Source organism: Pyrus communis, chromosome 5, assembly GCF_041283825.1.
Source record: "Pyrus communis isolate YQ-2024b chromosome 5, ASM4128382v1, whole genome shotgun sequence".
Taxonomy (NCBI): domain Eukaryota; kingdom Viridiplantae; phylum Streptophyta; class Magnoliopsida; order Rosales; family Rosaceae; genus Pyrus; species Pyrus communis.
Genome location: NC_142569.1, coordinates 6,467,204 through 6,484,258, shown reverse-complemented (window position 1 = coordinate 6,484,258; position 17,055 = coordinate 6,467,204). Strand labels below are relative to the sequence as shown.

General features: G+C 36.1%; 2 protein-coding genes and 2 pseudogenes across 5 annotated transcripts; 2 read left to right on the top strand and 2 right to left on the bottom strand.

Moving 5' to 3' along the window:
* The first annotated feature begins 1,218 nt into the window (after positions 1 to 1,218).
* LOC137722770 (transcription factor JUNGBRUNNEN 1) lies at positions 1,219 to 2,785 on the top strand. 2 transcript variants are annotated; one of them, XM_088693959.1, is made up of 3 exons: positions 1,219 to 1,526; positions 1,725 to 2,011; positions 2,248 to 2,785. In XM_088693959.1, the coding sequence occupies exons 1-3, from the start codon at positions 1,262 to 1,264 to the stop codon at positions 2,644 to 2,646; spliced, it is 951 nt and encodes a 316-aa protein (XP_088550085.1). In that variant the 5' UTR covers positions 1,219 to 1,261; the 3' UTR covers positions 2,647 to 2,785. The 2 variants fall into 2 exon arrangements, with proteins under 2 accessions (XP_088550085.1, XP_068317961.1); XM_068461860.2 differs by having other exon boundaries at positions 1,276 to 1,526; positions 1,722 to 2,011.
* A 1,530-nt stretch (positions 2,786 to 4,315) lies between these two features.
* LOC148696630 (polcalcin Phl p 7 pseudogene) lies at positions 4,316 to 4,970 on the bottom strand (annotated as a pseudogene).
* A 2,516-nt stretch (positions 4,971 to 7,486) lies between these two features.
* On the bottom strand, positions 7,487 to 12,706 carry LOC137724644 (multiple RNA-binding domain-containing protein 1-like; annotated as a pseudogene). The gene is made up of 9 exons (XR_015962121.1): positions 12,703 to 12,706; positions 11,400 to 12,496; positions 10,465 to 10,522; positions 9,843 to 10,023; positions 8,984 to 9,089; positions 8,803 to 8,904; positions 8,548 to 8,718; positions 8,107 to 8,238; positions 7,487 to 8,019 (listed from the first exon to the last, which is right to left on the bottom strand). The product of XR_015962121.1 is annotated as a multiple RNA-binding domain-containing protein 1-like (transcript).
* Positions 12,707 to 13,056: 350 nt separating this feature from the next.
* Positions 13,057 to 16,224, top strand: LOC137726274 (uncharacterized). 2 transcript variants are annotated; one of them, XM_068465175.2, is made up of 4 exons: positions 13,057 to 13,221; positions 13,413 to 13,515; positions 14,931 to 15,102; positions 15,918 to 16,224. In XM_068465175.2, exons 1-4 carry the CDS (start codon positions 13,147 to 13,149, stop codon positions 15,976 to 15,978), a joined length of 411 nt encoding a protein of 136 aa, XP_068321276.1. In that variant the 5' UTR covers positions 13,057 to 13,146; the 3' UTR covers positions 15,979 to 16,224. The 2 variants fall into 2 exon arrangements, with proteins under 2 accessions (XP_068321276.1, XP_068321275.1); XM_068465174.2 differs by having other exon boundaries at positions 13,058 to 13,221; positions 15,915 to 16,224.
* The last annotated feature ends 831 nt before the right edge of the window (positions 16,225 to 17,055 follow it).

Here is a 17,055-nt window from a genome sequence, read left to right as displayed (position 1 = left end):
TTTAAAATTTTTAACCTTTTAACACATATATTTCACAATTTATATAAGACACGTAGTGTACCATCTTGTATAATGGTTACACTGAAAAATCTCTCGTCTGCATGTATGATTTTACAAGTAACTAAGGGTGTTGATTAAAAGTCAATCTAAAAAGTTGACCTTTTGTAAAGATACTAATCAAGTTTTTCCAGATCAAAGTTTTTAATCTTCGGTTACATGTATGAACGAGAGACGGAGTAAACAACTTTACATGGAACTCAATGAGATCTCTATTCCCTTTAGTTTCATTCTTTGCACAATTTAGACATGAATGCAGCTCGACTGCATGAGACATTGAAACTTAAAGATACTGGGAAGGGGAATCATATTTCACGTACAAATATACATAACATTTACACTCGTTGTTTTTATTCTTTTTTCTTTTTGAGAGTGGCATAATGACGTACGTAAAGTGCCAATAATAGTTCCAAAAAAAAAAAAAAAACTGCATAAGACTAAGAGTGAGAAATGAAAATGCCGACACCGAAGACGATTTTTGCATGAATTAATTTTAAAAGAGAATTTAAAAACTAAATAATTCTAATCATTGAACCACATTTCGAAATAGTTTAAACACACACATATCAAATCATTAACATCATGTATTAACGTCTTTTGTCCTATTTATTATCAGATAGTTTTCCAAATGATGAGACATTACTGCATGATATATATATAGCATGCTGAATATTTGACATAGTAACTGAAAACCAGTTTTACATTCTCACTTGGGAAGCATAAGTGAAAAACACAGGTTTGAGGTTTACATAGTTGCACCAATTTGTTTGGCATTCTGAGTGGGTTATTTCGGCTACATGCTTTCTTTCCTCTGAATGAAAATTAAATTAGAGCTTAGGAATTGTAGATTTGGTCAAACTTGTTCCTCTATGGGCCATATTCCATTAATTTATCAAACATTTTCAGAGCCAGTGCGTCACATATTTTTTTTTTTTTAATAATTCTGTAGCTTGGTCAAACATCTGACAAGATGGAAATTTTTTTTCCATGTGTCATAAATACGGTTTGATTTTTTTCTAACTAATAATGCTATTGATGTACTTTGCCTTATTTCTTCCATAACATCTCTCTCAACGCCCAAGTCTCTCAACCCTTTGCCCTCCACCCAAAAGTGACAATGTCAATATAACTGTCTGTCAATGCAAACGACTTTTGACCAAATCACTCTTTTCACCCGTTTAAGCTTTTCTTTAAATCCTCAAATATGAATGGATCATCAGAAAACACCAAGAAAAAGAAGCTAAAGAGAAAAATGGAGGAGGTCGATCAGAAGATGATGAGTGCTAGTGATTCAAATAACATGATTTATAAGAATCAAGATGCCAATATGCTTCCTGGGTATCGCTTTCACCCTACTGATGAAGAGCTGGTGAGGTTTTACCTTCGGAGGAAGGTGGAGAACAAACCTATTCGTCTTGACCTAATCAAGCATGTCGATATTTACAAATATGACCCTTGGGATCTTCCAAGTAAGCTCCTCCGATCCATCCCTTCAATTTCTAACTACTACATATTGTTCCCAACATATTTGCATGCTCATGATTTTATGTAGATACAACTTGTGAGTAAAGCATGGATAGAATTGATCAGTCCATACGTGTAGTGAAATTACGTATTATTTTTTGTGTTTACGCAAGTTTTTTTCTCCATTTGTTGAAATGTAGAAGAGAGTGGGGACAAGGAGTGGTACTTCTTTTGCAGAAGGGGAAGGAAATACAGAAATAGCATAAGACCTAATAGGGTTACAAAATCTGGGTTTTGGAAAGCTACTGGCATTGACAAGCCTGTATATTCGGTTGGAGACTTTCACAATTGCATTGGCTTGAAGAAATCCTTAGTCTACTACAGAGGAAGTGCTGGAAAAGGTACCAAAACTGATTGGATGATGCACGAGTTTCGTCTTCCAGCTAGTTCAAACAATGATACTTCTATCAAGAACAGTACTCAAGAAGCTGTAAGATTAATTCATCTTAAATAACGAGTTGCAGTACTATTAATTAAATTCTCCTAGTTGTACGTTTGTTACTCAATATTCAACATATTACGTACTCCACAAACTCTGAATTTGGATCGCACATTGAACGACATAATTAATAGTCTAGATGGTTTAACAATACAACATATTAGATTATCTAGTTGAGAAAATACTACGATCAATATATATTGATTAATTCTTTCATATGACTGCAGGAAGTTTGGACACTTTGCCGGATTTTGAAGCGAGATCATACTTCGTGTGGAAAGTATACATCAAATAATTGGCGTATGACAACCTTGAATCCCAAGCAAAGTGTGGCTGGTTCAAGTTCTAAAACATGCAGTTCTGAGTCAGATGCAACTTTTGGTGCTTTGGCTGCTAACGATCAATCTGAGAGGAGTCCTCTATTCAATAATGTTCAAACGTATGAAGGGAACCAATTCTCCCTAGGCTGGCTGAGCTTAAATGACGACGTAAACAATCCAAACTCATGCATGAGCTTTCCGAATACTCCGAATGAAGAGATGTTAACATCGAATGGAAACTGGGATGAGCTCAGACCAATGGTTGACTGTGTTCTTAATCCATCACTGCTATACAGTTATATGTAGCTAGCGGAAATTAAGTTCTCTAACCTTTGTCATAGTTAGGGGGATTACACACCCACATAGCATGCGGGACTCTTTTTTACTCTTGGATGTTGATGATTATCTCTACATGAATAACATATTATGAACGGTGCTATCCACATGTCTCTTTTTACATTTTACACACTTCTGTTAATTTCTGTCATTTTTATCCTCTTTAATTCACTCAATCCGACGATCGAAAATTGAAAGAGGGGTATAAAGTTAAAAGAGATGTGTGGATAGCATTACCCTATATTAGTACAGTTCCTTTCTTTTACGTTTATATCATTTAATTTTTTAAAAGAAGTTGTAGTTGGACAAAATAAGCCACCCTAACCTCCTATTCTTGAAGAGACGAAAACTCACAGGCACAAATAATTATTAAAAGGTTTTTATCACAAAAATGGTAATTTAAATTGAAAATCAATCAATATAGTTCCTGAAAATAGGTGCCTCAAATCAATGTGGTCCTTCCATCACAATTCTGTTAAAAATTCTGTTGAGTACTGATGTGGCACATAAATGGTCTCATAAGTCATTTTTTCTCACAAATAGTCCTCAAAATTTATTTGTCACATCAAAATGGTCCTTGAAATTGACCTGTGCCATCAAAATGGTCACTGAAATTGAAAATCGATAAATGTAGTCACACAAGTAAGTGTCCCAAATCAATGTAGTCATTTCGTCACAATTCTGTAAAAAATTATATTATATGCTAATGTGACACATAAATGGATCACAAAGTCTAATTAAATTTAAATAAAATTACAAATAGGTTTAGGGACCATCTTGATAATGTGGGTCAATCTTAGGAACCATCTTGATAGTGTGAGTCAATTTCAGGGACCATTTGTGATAAAAACCTGTAAATCTCGTGGGCCCATTTATGTGTCACATCAACGCTTAATAGAATTTTTAACAAAATTGTGACGGAAGTAACACATTGATTTGCGACAACTATTTTCAGGGACTACATTGACTGATTTTCAATTTTATGAACCATTTTGATGGTAAGCATCAATTTCATGGATCATTTGTGATAAAAATCCTAGTTAAAATGTTGAAGTCAATGTTTCTGTGTATTTTTGGCTTTTGTGATGATTTGGGGTGTAGGGGGAGCAGCAATAGTAGTATGGGATAACTCACTGTCTATTATTTGACGAATTGTACTGGATTTGTAGCATAACTCGATCACTATCTTCAATTAGTTTGACTAACTTCGTCCTAGCCAGATGAAATTTCAATCTGTAGTGGTCAAAAGCTACATAGGCTATTGCCCTTATTCATCAATAGCTGCAAAACCGTGACATATTTACTTTGAAACTATATATTTCATTAAAAATGGTATTTGGAAACTAAAAAAATGAAAGGAAGATACATCACACACAATTGAAAAGGTGTCGTAACATAATGTTACTAATCACGTTTTATAATCTTCATTATCATGTAATATTATTATTATGCTCATCTTATGTCCATAAAATATCAATTATTTTATAACGCGTAGATTAGTAACACAAGTGATGATCACAATCAAAAGTTTCTTAATATTAGTGGACAACAAAGTTGAATTTATAGACTCGGGCTATAATATTGTAAAAATAAACACGTGTTCTGTGAATGAATTGGCAACATAATGCAATGGTAGAGGTCACAAAGAAAAATTTATGGCTAATAAGCACATGAAAGCTAGAAGCTGGTATATGAATGAAACCTAAAAGGCCTTATAAATATGTAAATGAACTTCTAGAATGATTAGAGTACAAACTCTCACCATTGTGAGTAATTAAGGTCATACATATTTAAAGTTTGAATCAATTTATATAAAAAAATAATAAAAATAAAATAAAATTGAGTAGCGCTACATGTCATATTCTTACCACGTTTTCTCACCATGTTTTCAAGACTGATTTGTATGAATTAAACTTTTGTGAGAGATGTGGTCAGTAAAAATAATACATTTTATAAGGCTTCTTTTGTTACAATTGCTTGATGACTTCCTTCATCAAATCAGGGTTGGCATGTTGGAAATCGAACAGCTCCTCGAGTGAAATGAACCCATCGCGATCCTTGTCAATCTCCTCCATTCTCTGACGGACTTCATCCGGCGAAGAAGAGCCAAGTGCTTTAAGTGCATCGGCCAGCTCAGTCAATGAAATCTTGCCATCGCCATTGTAATCAAAGCGCTTAAACAAACGCTCACATCCAGCCTTGGCATGATCATCAGCCATTGTGTTTGTATTGTGATTGCAGTATTCGAGTTTCTTTCTTTTAAGTTTTGGTTTTTTATGGAATTTGGCACGAAACCAAATAGTTGACAAGTTTATGTGATCGATCTGGGTTGTTCTTGGACCTGGTATTAATGCTCAGGAAGCGGATCATCACCTAGAAACAAGGAAGAAACCTTCTTGATTTAGACATAAGTTAACCGTAAGTATAGACAAATATTTTCTACTAGGGCCTTGGCAATTTTCAAGTTACTTAATTAGTACGTACTGCGTAGTAACCATATCAAATAACCTAAAAAATTAAGAGTGATGTTATTCCCACTTTAATGTCTTATCTTCCTATCCACCTTTTAATGAAATTTTTAATTACAAATATGTCCATTTACAAAAAGACTAATAAGGACATTAATTATATTGTTTTGCTTAATTAAAAAAAATAATTTGGGCATGGGAGATGATTTGTCTACCTTAAACCCTAACTCACATTTTCATTTCCTTTCATTCAGAGAAAGTAAAAAATTATCAATGAACTTAGAAGATGACTTTTTCATTGAACAGATGGAAGATGACGCTTCTACGGAAAAGATAGAAGATTATGTTTCTATTGAAAAGGTAGAAGAATAATTTGTGTGTAGGTCATTTGAATTTGTCCATCGTATTTTTAAATTTGTTGTTGTTAAATTCTTTTGAAGTTTTCATTTGAATTTGCAAACTCTAGTGGTTTTTATTTACATATTATTTGTTATATTTTTTAAGAGACAATTTTATAATTTCATATGTATGTATTTATTAAAGGTTATTTTGGGAATAATAGTGGTTGGGAAAATAGCATTTTAATTTTTTAATTTTTTAAGGTGGGTGGGATTATAATATGGGTGGGAAAATAAGATAATGGGGTGGGTCTAGTAGCTTTCAAAATTAATCACTTACTAGTTTTTTATTTTTTAAAAATAGGACCAGCTGATGACTTCGATATGATAGTCCACCCTTGTGGAGACAAAAAGACTCACGGCATTCCAGCCTCACCATGGGCACTATCGTGTGATTCACCAGCTTCAGAAATCGAACTCAAAACATGCTATGTAGAATACGAGTCTGTAATTAGTCTCATCCACAGGGTCACCCCTTGGTGGTTAATCAATTACTAGTTAGCTAGTGCTTACGTGGGAGGAAAGAAAACTTAAAAATTAGTCTATTAGTGCTTAATTATGCTTTGAGTCTCCAGCAGCCATGGTCCAAAAGGCTCCATTTATCACGAAAATGCCATAACATTGTCTCTAATTAACAAGCGGATTATACTTAGTAAAACTTGGTCAGCGTGCCAAAGGGATACGAGGAGCTAAAACATTCAAAATATTAAAAAATTCGCCGTCCTATAAATATCTTTCCATCTAATATGCTGAAAAGTCCAGAAACCAACTATTTGACATCCTCTATGGTAGGTTTAAGATGTCAAGGGGCATCCAAACATCTTTCTCCACCTGGCTAATTTCATGCCAAACGCATTAGCTCATATAGGTTTCATTGTTGCCAACCCTTATTTTTGGGATTATTATCTTTCGATTTCGGCTATGACAGCCTTTAATTTTAATTGTATGGGAAACGGTTGTACTAAAGGTTTTAAACTTTAATAAATTTTTTCTTCATAAAAAGAAAATTCCATAAATGAACAGGGGCCCCTGATCAACTTATATGATGGGACCATATAAGAATTATGAATACGAGCTTGCTTGGAAAATTTTTCAAAATAGCTGAGAGTATTTTTAGTGAAAATATCTTTGAAATCAATTCTTAGTAAAAATGTAAACAAATCATGAAAATATACTTAAAGTGCTTCCTGAGAAAAGCACAAGTTATGTGTTTCTTGCAGAAAACATTTCAAGTGATTTTGGAACCCAAAAACATATTTTCTAAAACTGATTTTAGTATTTTAAAAACACTTCCAAATAAACACTACAGATATTAAGAAATAAGTAGTATTGATCAAATTCTATTTGGTCTCCGAAACTAGTGTTGATCCCCAATTTATGTAAGAGAGAACTTTTGTAATTTCAAAATTCAATTGACATTTTTCGGATTAAATCTTCAAAGTTCATGTCCATGATGCCTCAAGTTTGAGAAAGCCTAGAGTCACTACGAAGACACGAGGAATTACGTCGAGCATCTAGTATGTTACTTTCTTCTTCTTCTGGTGCCAGTCGACTGACAAACAGAAGCGGAGGCAACATACAATTCCGGAACCCTAAAAGCGGATTTTCCCAACGTAAATTGTTCCGCAACTGGATCGTTAATTACGGGTGTTCATCTTTAGCGTGGTGAATGGCCGAACATTTATGCAATCAAAGTAGCATGTGTTAATTTACATCAATGTATTAAAAGCGTGAGGCGTGGGCGAGGCGTCCGAGGGATAGCCCAGTCTAGGCGTGAGGCTTTGGGCCTAAATTTTTATATACATACACTATGCATACACATATATTATATTAAAAAAAAATTATTAATCAATAATCACTTTGAGCACACACATATTATAAATACACATACACATATATATATATATATATATATAAAATAGAGGATGAAAAACACAATGAGCATACATATAACAATGCACGCAGACAGCACACACATCCATTATATAAAAAAATTAAAATCAGAAAAAAAAAATAAAAAAAAATAAAAAAATCCCCTGAGACGTGCCTAGGCAGCTCCGGCGACGCCTTCCGCCCACTCCCTCAAAACAGAGGCGGCAACCCTCAAGCCCAACCTCACAGGGCGCCTAGGCGCGCCCTGAGGCGAGCCTTTTAAAACATTGATTTACATAAAACATGTATGATAACAAAACTGTAATCACCCAGTTCCCATCAAAGCAAAACTGGGGCTAGCCTAACAAAACTAAAACTAATTTCAACCTATAACGAATGAAAACTGCAACTCGGATCATCATCTAACACGTAGTACACACCAACCTGAAATCTTAATCGAGTCTTTCAAACTTGAATTTCCCTTCGTCCGAGGTGGCCACGTGCTTCCTCTTCCTCGAAACCCCATTTTGCTCATCTGCAAACTGAGCTGCTGTTTTCGCTCGTACTTCTTCCAAGCTCTCACCTTCCTTTGCTCTCTCTAGAACCTGGAGTTCATAGCAAGCAGTCATATATAGGCTGATTTTACTTTACAAAAGAGAACTCACATGTCTACATAAGTTTCAATGCCTTACCAGATGCCGACCATACAAATGGGTGCTCAAAAGCGCTTCAAGGGCATTTTCGGCCTCTTGCTTTGTGATGAACTCCACAAATGCAAATCCTCTATGCTGTCCAAATTTCATTGGCAACCGTAAACTTTTGATCTGCCATATAAGAAGAAATTAAAGTCAATTACTGAAGAACAATACATTGGTGTACTAAGTCAGGTTGTCTATCATCCTATGAACACCATATTGCCATAGGGGGCAAGGACACGCTTGCTGCAGTCACAGTGATGGCTAAAACATTGCCATAGGGTTCACGGGATTACATATCTATTGTCTAAAATTTACCGTTTAAGAATTACAGTAGAATCAAACAAGGTATGAAATGACGTGGTCATAAGTACAAATTCTGCACAAAAATGTTAGAGGATCCGGAATCTAGTAACTCATCAAAGGTCAGTAGTTTACCTGACCAAATGGACTAAATAGCTATCTCAGTTCTTTCTCTGTGGCCTTAAAAGCTACATTTTTCACAAGTAGTTTTGTAGAACTTTTATCCTTGTCAACTTTCTTTGGCACTTCTTCTTTCTTGGCATGACAAGGTTGCAAAATAAGAGAGTGCCCGTCCAAAATTGTTCCCTAGAAAATGGTAAAATATTAGTTGCAATGAATTTCACAATTGCATACTGAATGCAAATAATTTTGACCAGATTCTGGCTTCACCTGTAAATCCCGGCAAACATTTGTAGCTGTCTCCACAGAATCAAACTCCAGAAAACCAAACCCCATTGAAATATTCTTCCCATTCTTCAAGTGTTTCTTTACCTGCACATACAGAAAGATGATATAGATGAGAAATACAGCAAGCAAATACAAGTACGGCTTCTAGGCAGCGGATGATTACCTTGACACTTAATAATTTTCCCTCCTTCACTTTTTCACTAAAAGGCTTTTTCAAACTCTCGTCCGATGTCTTAAAGCTCAGGTTCTTGACATATAGAGATCGTGACGGGAGAATGTTACACAACAAAGACAGAAAAAATATTATATTGGCAAGACAAAAGGTTAAGCGAGGAGTCAACAATTCGTAGACAAGAAACGGCAGCATAAATGTAAAACTATCTAAAGGAAACCTCCAAAGGTTACCAGCTTTAACTTATAACAGAATAATCAACTAAGTTTCGTCAAAATTGAACTTGAAATGACAGTTAAACGCAAGAAAATTGCAGAATTTCTCATCACCAAACTAGAGTTTTGTCTTGTAACAGTTACATGAACAATGCTTTGCATGGGTTCTGTTAGATGATGAAACTGAATAATTAAATACAAAAGAGTTACCTATTGCAAAAGTAGTTGCCCAACCAGATCAATTGAACAAATAACAAGGTGACACAAACCATATATACACAATACACAATACATGTATATAAACGCTCAAAGGATGGTTACACCAGCCATTAACTAAGGCAGCATTATAAACTCACATCGATTAACACTTAAAAGGATTTAGTGTCTCCATAATCAAGTATGGTCAGTTGGATCCCAGCTAAAAGTGGTATTCTCCTTGCAATACTAATTGTCCTAATCATGTCTAAACACCAAAAAGTTGTGTGCAAAGGATTGTGAGAATACTTTCTTGAACTTCATTTAGGAAGTAAAGATGTGGGCACACCAAGTTTGTTTGTCATATGAATAGTTGTGTAGACAAATGAGGAAGAAAAAATAAAACTAATGGAAAAAAGAAAAGCACGCAAACACCAACCTCAACTCTATCCGGATCCGCATCCACATCAGCGATTCCTCCCACATACTGCTCTAACATAACCCTTTTGACATCATGCTCACCAGCAACAGCATTGTTCTTTTCAATGCTCTCAGTTGTTGAACTTGGACTAAGAACATTGCCAGGAGCCCATTCCAAATATAAAGGACCATCCCTGTATCATTGTACATGGGGAAAAGAATATTTATTCTCTGACATAACTGAGTAACAAAAAGATTTTTATTGCAACTAATAATACGCCTCAACAGATATCCTACAGGAAAAACCCATATACTTATGCATAAAGATACCAAGTCAAACCAAGGGTACATTTCAATTGACATGAGGTATAGTTCTGGGCCTTATTTTACATTTGTTGAGAATTCATTTTGTCATTGACCCAACGGCAAAGAGACCAGAAGCAAAAATAAGTAAGCCATTGAAGTGAATAGGTATCTGCTTTACACTCTTTTATACTATGTATCTTGTATTTGACCCCAAGGAAGCAAATAAAAACCAGCTCGTTTCTAAACTAGGAGAATATAAGTAGCCCCCACCCCCACAAAGAGAATACAAACATGAAAGATGGAACCTACATACATACAAGATTTTTCAACACTTACTTGTAGCGCTTGTACCTTTAAAAGCTGCTCGAGTGTCAGCAGGTTCAAGAAAAACAACCTGAAGAATGATAATTCAAGAAAATAATTAGTAAAGAATCACTCTTTAACAACACAGCATCATAGTAGACTAATATAGTAATCTAGAAGTTTCTTCCTCTCTGTAGTATCAAAAGATTGGGAGAATAAAAGTACATAATGAGGCATGATTAACCAAGTGTCAAAGAGGAGTTGAAAAACTCAACTAATTAAAAAACCAAAAGCAAAGTGTCCAATTTCATAAAACATTACAAAACTATTTTCTACTCCTCAAAAAATCTTAATGACTCGGAGAACCGTGTCACTTCCACCCTTTCATTGCCTTAGTCTGAATGATCATGGTCAAACTTTGTTCCAACTCCGGCAAACTACCAGATACTATCAGACTACAAGTCAAAAACTCCACTCTCCAAATCAATGAACAACTTCATACCGACTGATCTACTGTAGGGTCACTTAAGAATTGATATACCTATCAAAAACCCTTTTTTTTTTTTTTTTTTTGGTATCTCCCTCATCCCTCTTTTCTTAAATAAAACTCACTATATTAGAAAACATAAATAAGGTTCAATACCTTGATTAGAACGCCAATTTTATATCGGGAGGTAGGGCAAGAAATGAACAAACCGTTGACAAAACAATCGATGAAATTATGATTGGCAAGGTCAAGTGTTCATCAACACAATGATGTCTGAACTGAAATGTGAAAGGTAGAAAGTCTAACTGCCTTTTAATTAGCAGTCAGAAACATGATTTCCAGAATATATTTTACTAGAACCTGAATACAAGATGAAAACACTGTAAACATGTTTTTAACATCAACCTAGCAAATGCACATCTGCTGTAAACTAAATAAAAATAAGAAAAAGTCTTTGATAGAAGAACACATGAATACATACCAAGGCCAATGTCTTCGTCGGCGGGAGAACAACTTTTTCCAAATTCCCAAATTTCCCAAACATCTTTGCCAGTTCACCATCAGTAGAACCATATGGCAAGTTCTTCACCAGTATAACATGGTTGCTTCTTTTAACACCATCAGTTTTCCCAGCAGCAAAATTCTCATTTATACCAGCATTTGTAAGAGACTTTTTGGTCTCTGCAATCACTTGAGTTTCTCCCAAAGCAATCACCTTTGCTCACACCATACTTCCTCCTCCTCCTCATTGACTTTTCGAAACTCTTTCTCCTCCTCCTCCTCATTATCATCTTCTTCACTGCTTTTGGAATCCGACCATTCAGTCTTCACTCTGCTCTTGAAGTAATCCATATCCAAAACAACATCGTCCTTAGCTACATTGCGTTTATCATTCTTCTTAGCACCTTTCTCTGCCTCCTCCATATCCACCAGAACTGATTTCTGCTCACTTTCCTTCTTGGTTTTTCCAATTTTCTCAGCTCCTGATTTCTCCTCACTTTCCTTTTTGCTCTTCCCAATTTTGTCAGCCACAGGAGCCACCACCGTGTCGTTCGCCCACAATTTCGACTTAGCCCTCGGCTGCATCAAAACTCGTGAAGCTTAATATCACCACTCTCATCTTCCACCTCAAGACTCCCGCTTTTCGCCCCGCCCCTGCCCCCGCGCTTCTCCTTCTTCCTCTTCTTCTCGCCTCCACCCCCTTTCCCCTCCTTCTTCTTCGAATGCCGGCTCCACGGCCGGGGAATCTCCGGATCCCCAACCTTCCTCGCAACCTCACAGCTAATCCTACACGTATCTAAAAACGACCTGTCGTAGTATTTCGTGGCCTCCTGAGCTTCCCTCTTCGTCCGGAACCCGATGAACGCGAGCTGCCGGCTCTTCCCCTCTTGGTCCGCATCAGCTTCGTGTCCGTAATCTCTCCTTTCGCCGAGAAAAACTCCCGGAGTCGGTCCTCCTTCACATGCTTGGGCAAATTCTTGACGCAAATCCTCGACCTGAATATTGAAAAACCTTGCGGTGCGTTAGAAACCGCCGAAGTGAAATTTTCCCGGGAAACAAACAGAAAATAAACCGGAACTCACATTTTCAATACGAGGTTTGAATTATAGAGCTAACAATGAGATTCTTGAGTCGTATTTTTGGAAGGAATTCTGGAAATCGAGTGTGTTGAGAGAGCAGGGTTTAAGGACCCTGAGCAGGGTTTTGGGTCGAAAAATAGTTTTATTGTTAATAAAACATTTTTTTCCCTCTCATTCCTATCTTTATCTCTCTTATATTTTCACACATTATTTTTTATATTATAAAAAATTTAATATAAAAAATTAATATAATTAAACCGTAATAGAAGGAAAAAGAGATTAAAAAGGAAGAAGAACGAGTAGTGTTGTTTACAACCTTATTTTTATTTGTGAAAACACAAATATACTTAAGGGGTATGAACGAGAGGTTAATGTGAAAACACAAATATACTTGAAGGAGCGTGTAAGCTTAATCTTTGAGGTTAAATTTGTCAGGTAAAAATTCATGATGACTTCAACGAAACAGAGTTTATGAAGCTAATTGAAACATCAAGGATGTCAGTGTTATTTCTAAAACCTTCGGGGGGTTTTCCGTAAATTGAACTGAAGAGAAAAGGGTTTTGTAAACTCCCACCGTGTGCGCCAACTCCACAAACGTCTGCTCTGCGGAGGCTCGGCAGTGCCGGTAAATAAAATCAGTTCGTGCTGATGATGGAAGGGATATTAGGGCAGAACAAGGTTGACGATGTGAGCTGGCTCTGCTCGCTCTCTGAGTCCGAACTTGTAAGTATTATTTACATACTTAATTTCTTGATTTATTATTTTTTTGGTAAATTTAAATTATGAATTCGTTTGTTAATTTCATTGTTCATATCAAATTGTACATAGAAAAGTAGACAAGTTGACGTTAAAGATTAGAGCTTTATGGTTAATGGGGTCGAAAATTTTGAATTAAACACACAATTTTATGGCAGGACATGTTGATTAGCATAAAAAGGATTGTTCTTCATCGTGCAAGGATGATTGGGTGCGATGAACTTGCTCAAAGGTTTGATCTCAAGGTGCTTCGAGCTCTTGGTATGTCCGATAGGCGGTAGCTTTATCTGTTTCGATGTTTTTTGTTTTGCTTGGCTGTCGAATTTCGAATTGAGCTCTTGATTGGAGCAATAAAGAAAGTAAAACACCTCATTGATTGTGTTGTGCATAAAGTTCGAAACTTTGTGTTCCAATGTTAAGGATTTGGTATATGAGTGATACGGTTAAAAAATTGTGATTAGCATCTGCATCAGAAGCCGAAGCTTATGAGCGGTCTTATATGATCCTTGGATGGATTGAGGCTGGTTTATGTTTTCAACAATGAAAGCCAAAAGTTGATGCTTTAACTGACAATTCTGTTTACTTATGAGGGGATTTGTGGTATCATCCATATTTATTGACAATAAAGGTTTCGGATTGAGGGGTAGAACTTTTGCTTGTCTTTTCTGCAGTAGTTGTCACTTAAATTATAGCTCACTGGTTTATTATGGATTTCCAATTTCAATAATGAGAAATGTGTTTTCTGATAATTGGTGACATTCTTTGCTGGAAACTATGTGTGGCTTGTAACTGCGTTCCTGAGAATAATGTGAGAGGCGAAATAAGCTATTTATACTTGTTTCTCAACTTTGTAATTAAAGTAAGCCCTGGTGGTTTGTCCTCAGGTTTTTCACTTGGAAAAGATCTGTAGGTTTTATATTGTAATTGCCTTGCACGGAGGCTGGACTCAAGAAAAGACACAGTAAACAAGTATGTTGGCCTCAGCTTAAGAAAGACGAAAAGGGCTACTTGTGCCTTTTCTTTTAACTACAAGTGAAGATCAAATGAAATCCGACCTCAAATCTGCGGCTTTTTTCATATCAATAAACAAGTGCACAATAAGGGGCTTGACTTTCATACAGTTCAGAATATACTTGAGAATAATTTTCTAGGGCTGTCAATTAGGCTTGACTTTCATACAGTTTCATGTAGTTGTTTTATTATGACAGAGTTTCATGTAGTTGTGGTTGCTTGCTAGCTTTATTTTCTTGTACTTGTGCTTTGGATGTGCAACTCGGATTTGCCTTTCCTTCTTTTCGAATAATCCTCCTTATGAGCTTTTTCTGTTTTTGAAATACTGAAATTAGCAGAAGGAAAGAGCAAATTCTTGCTTTATTTGGTGTGGCTTCGCTTGTTTTGTTTGGGAAGGTTTGGTTGCATACCTCCATTACATATCACATTCGGGTTAGTGTTTGGTTTGCGTGGGTGTTTCTGGTTTGGGATTTGATCAGGCCTCATTATCCTGAAACCAATATCCCTCCTACCTGTTTTGGATGCCTTTTAATGTTAACTCTTGGTAAATATCAAGCTTCAAGCTACTAGATAACTAGTAATAGAACTTTTTGTATTTGAGTTTTTATATTTAGAAGTGCACAATTTTCTGACTTTATTCATTTCATCACTGAGGATTTGTGCAGCATTTGTTCTGATGGAATGCGTCAAAGATGAGGTAAAGGATTTGGCACCGCCAGAATCTGCTGCATTTATGGGAAGTTGCAATCTATTAAAACATAACCTTGGTGATATTATGAGTCTTGAAGAGATAATGGCTTGTATTGGTATTGATTCGAGAAAGGGTCCAATAAAAAGGTTAGTTCAGACAACAAGGGTCAATATTGCTTCATTTTTTTGGTAACAGTACGATGCTTTTGACTTGTAATATGTATATGTGTGTGTATATGCAAATGACTAAAAGCATATGTAAACGTACATGGACATGTTTATGTGGGTGAGAATGGCTGATCGCTTTTTTTTCTTAGACTATTTATTCACTTGTGGTTCTGTTTTTTTTCATGCCTTTGGTATTATTGTATGTCTAGTAATGCAGACAACAATATGCCGCAGGAAACACTATTGAGTCTTGGTTCTGTGCTGGTAGTATTTATATGCTGTTGATACTGATTTATGCTTACTTTCTCTAGTTTGTGGAACCACGGGAATTCTCATAAAGTTTATCGTATGAAATTTTATTGAGGGTCGATTTTTACCAAGTTTCAAATGCATGTGGTGGCTCCAAAGTTTAATACTCTTTTCAGACCGAATTGATATTGTTTTTTAGCTGGCAATGAGTGGTTGAATGGGACGCCAATTTCCCCCCATGGATAACCTTGGTGTTTCATAATTCCCTTTTGATATTCCCTCTCTCCCAAACCCCATCATCCTTTAAATACTAATCCTTACCAAATTCAGCATAAGCATGAGCATGATGTTTTTATTTTATTTTATTTTATTTTATTTTATTTTATTTTATTTTTTACCAGAAGTTTTTTACCTGCCAAAAAGATCTGCAATGGTTTTGAAAGGTCAATCATGTCTTGTACATATGCATCAGGTGTTAATTTTACGCTTTTAGCTCCCTACCACTAGTTGATTAACTTCAGTTACATTTTTCTCTGTACCAGAAGACCGCACAAAGAAACTAAGCGAAATCAAAAGAAACAGAAAACTGAAGCCAGTGAATTGTGAGATCAGGAATTGCAGAGGCAGAGAAGAATAGTCACGTGTTTATAACACCAGTGAGTTTCCAGTGCCCCACTTTTGGAAACAGGTTCTAAATGTGTAGTTGGACTCAAACAGATCATACAGGAGCAGAATTCATCTCTTTTTGTTCTTTTTTATATGTGTATGAAGGCCAAGGTCTATATTACTTGAAATTTTGTACTGATCTTACATAATTTTGGAAATATCAATGCAAGGCTTCTTATAACTTTAGTCCTGTTGCACTTGCCATTTAATTTTTTCAAGAATAGTTATTATTTATTGAACTCGAGATAAATTCTAATGTTTTATTAAGTCTGTTAATGCGATCCTATACTCTTATCCCTCCCTTTTTTAGGTATGTCTGGTGTGTCTGCGTGCGTGTGTTGGAGAGGCTTTTTGTGCTTCAAGCGCGCTTATGGACTAATGAACTGAAACCCCACGAGGGAACTCATGGTTTGTCTCTACCATCGATAATGGAAGTTGAGGGAGAGATTCCCCTTTGTAACTGTTGTAATGTCTCTCTATTTCTATCTCTGTCTCTATCTCTCTCATCACGTCATCAATCTGAATCAGTAAGGGGGTCATTGGCTCTTATCCCTCCTTTTATGCATGGTGGGTGGGGGTGGGTGTGTGTGTGTGTGTGTATGAGAGAGAGAGAGAGGGAGGGCATGTTAGTCCATTCCAGTTCACCTTCTCTGCATGGCTTGGAGGACTTAAACCCCATGCTGGAGCTTGGCTCATTGGTAACCCTAGGGGGACAAAAGAAGGGAGGTGATGTTTGAAGGCAATAACTTAATAAATCAAACAGCTTTTTGAATTTGTGTTAAGTCATTTCTCCACTCTATCTTGTTATGCTGGTGTGACGAGAGCATGATTTTCTTGTTGGCCATGCTTTGCTTTCTTTGTTTGTTTGTTCTAGGCACCGCATGGCAAGAAAGGGTCTTTGGGCCCCCCATGTAGCCAAATTTTATTTCCAATCTTTTCTCAAAACCCCGTTTGCCTTCCCACTCCACTTAAGTTCTAAGCATGCATCAAACAGACAATCTAATTAAACAACATTAT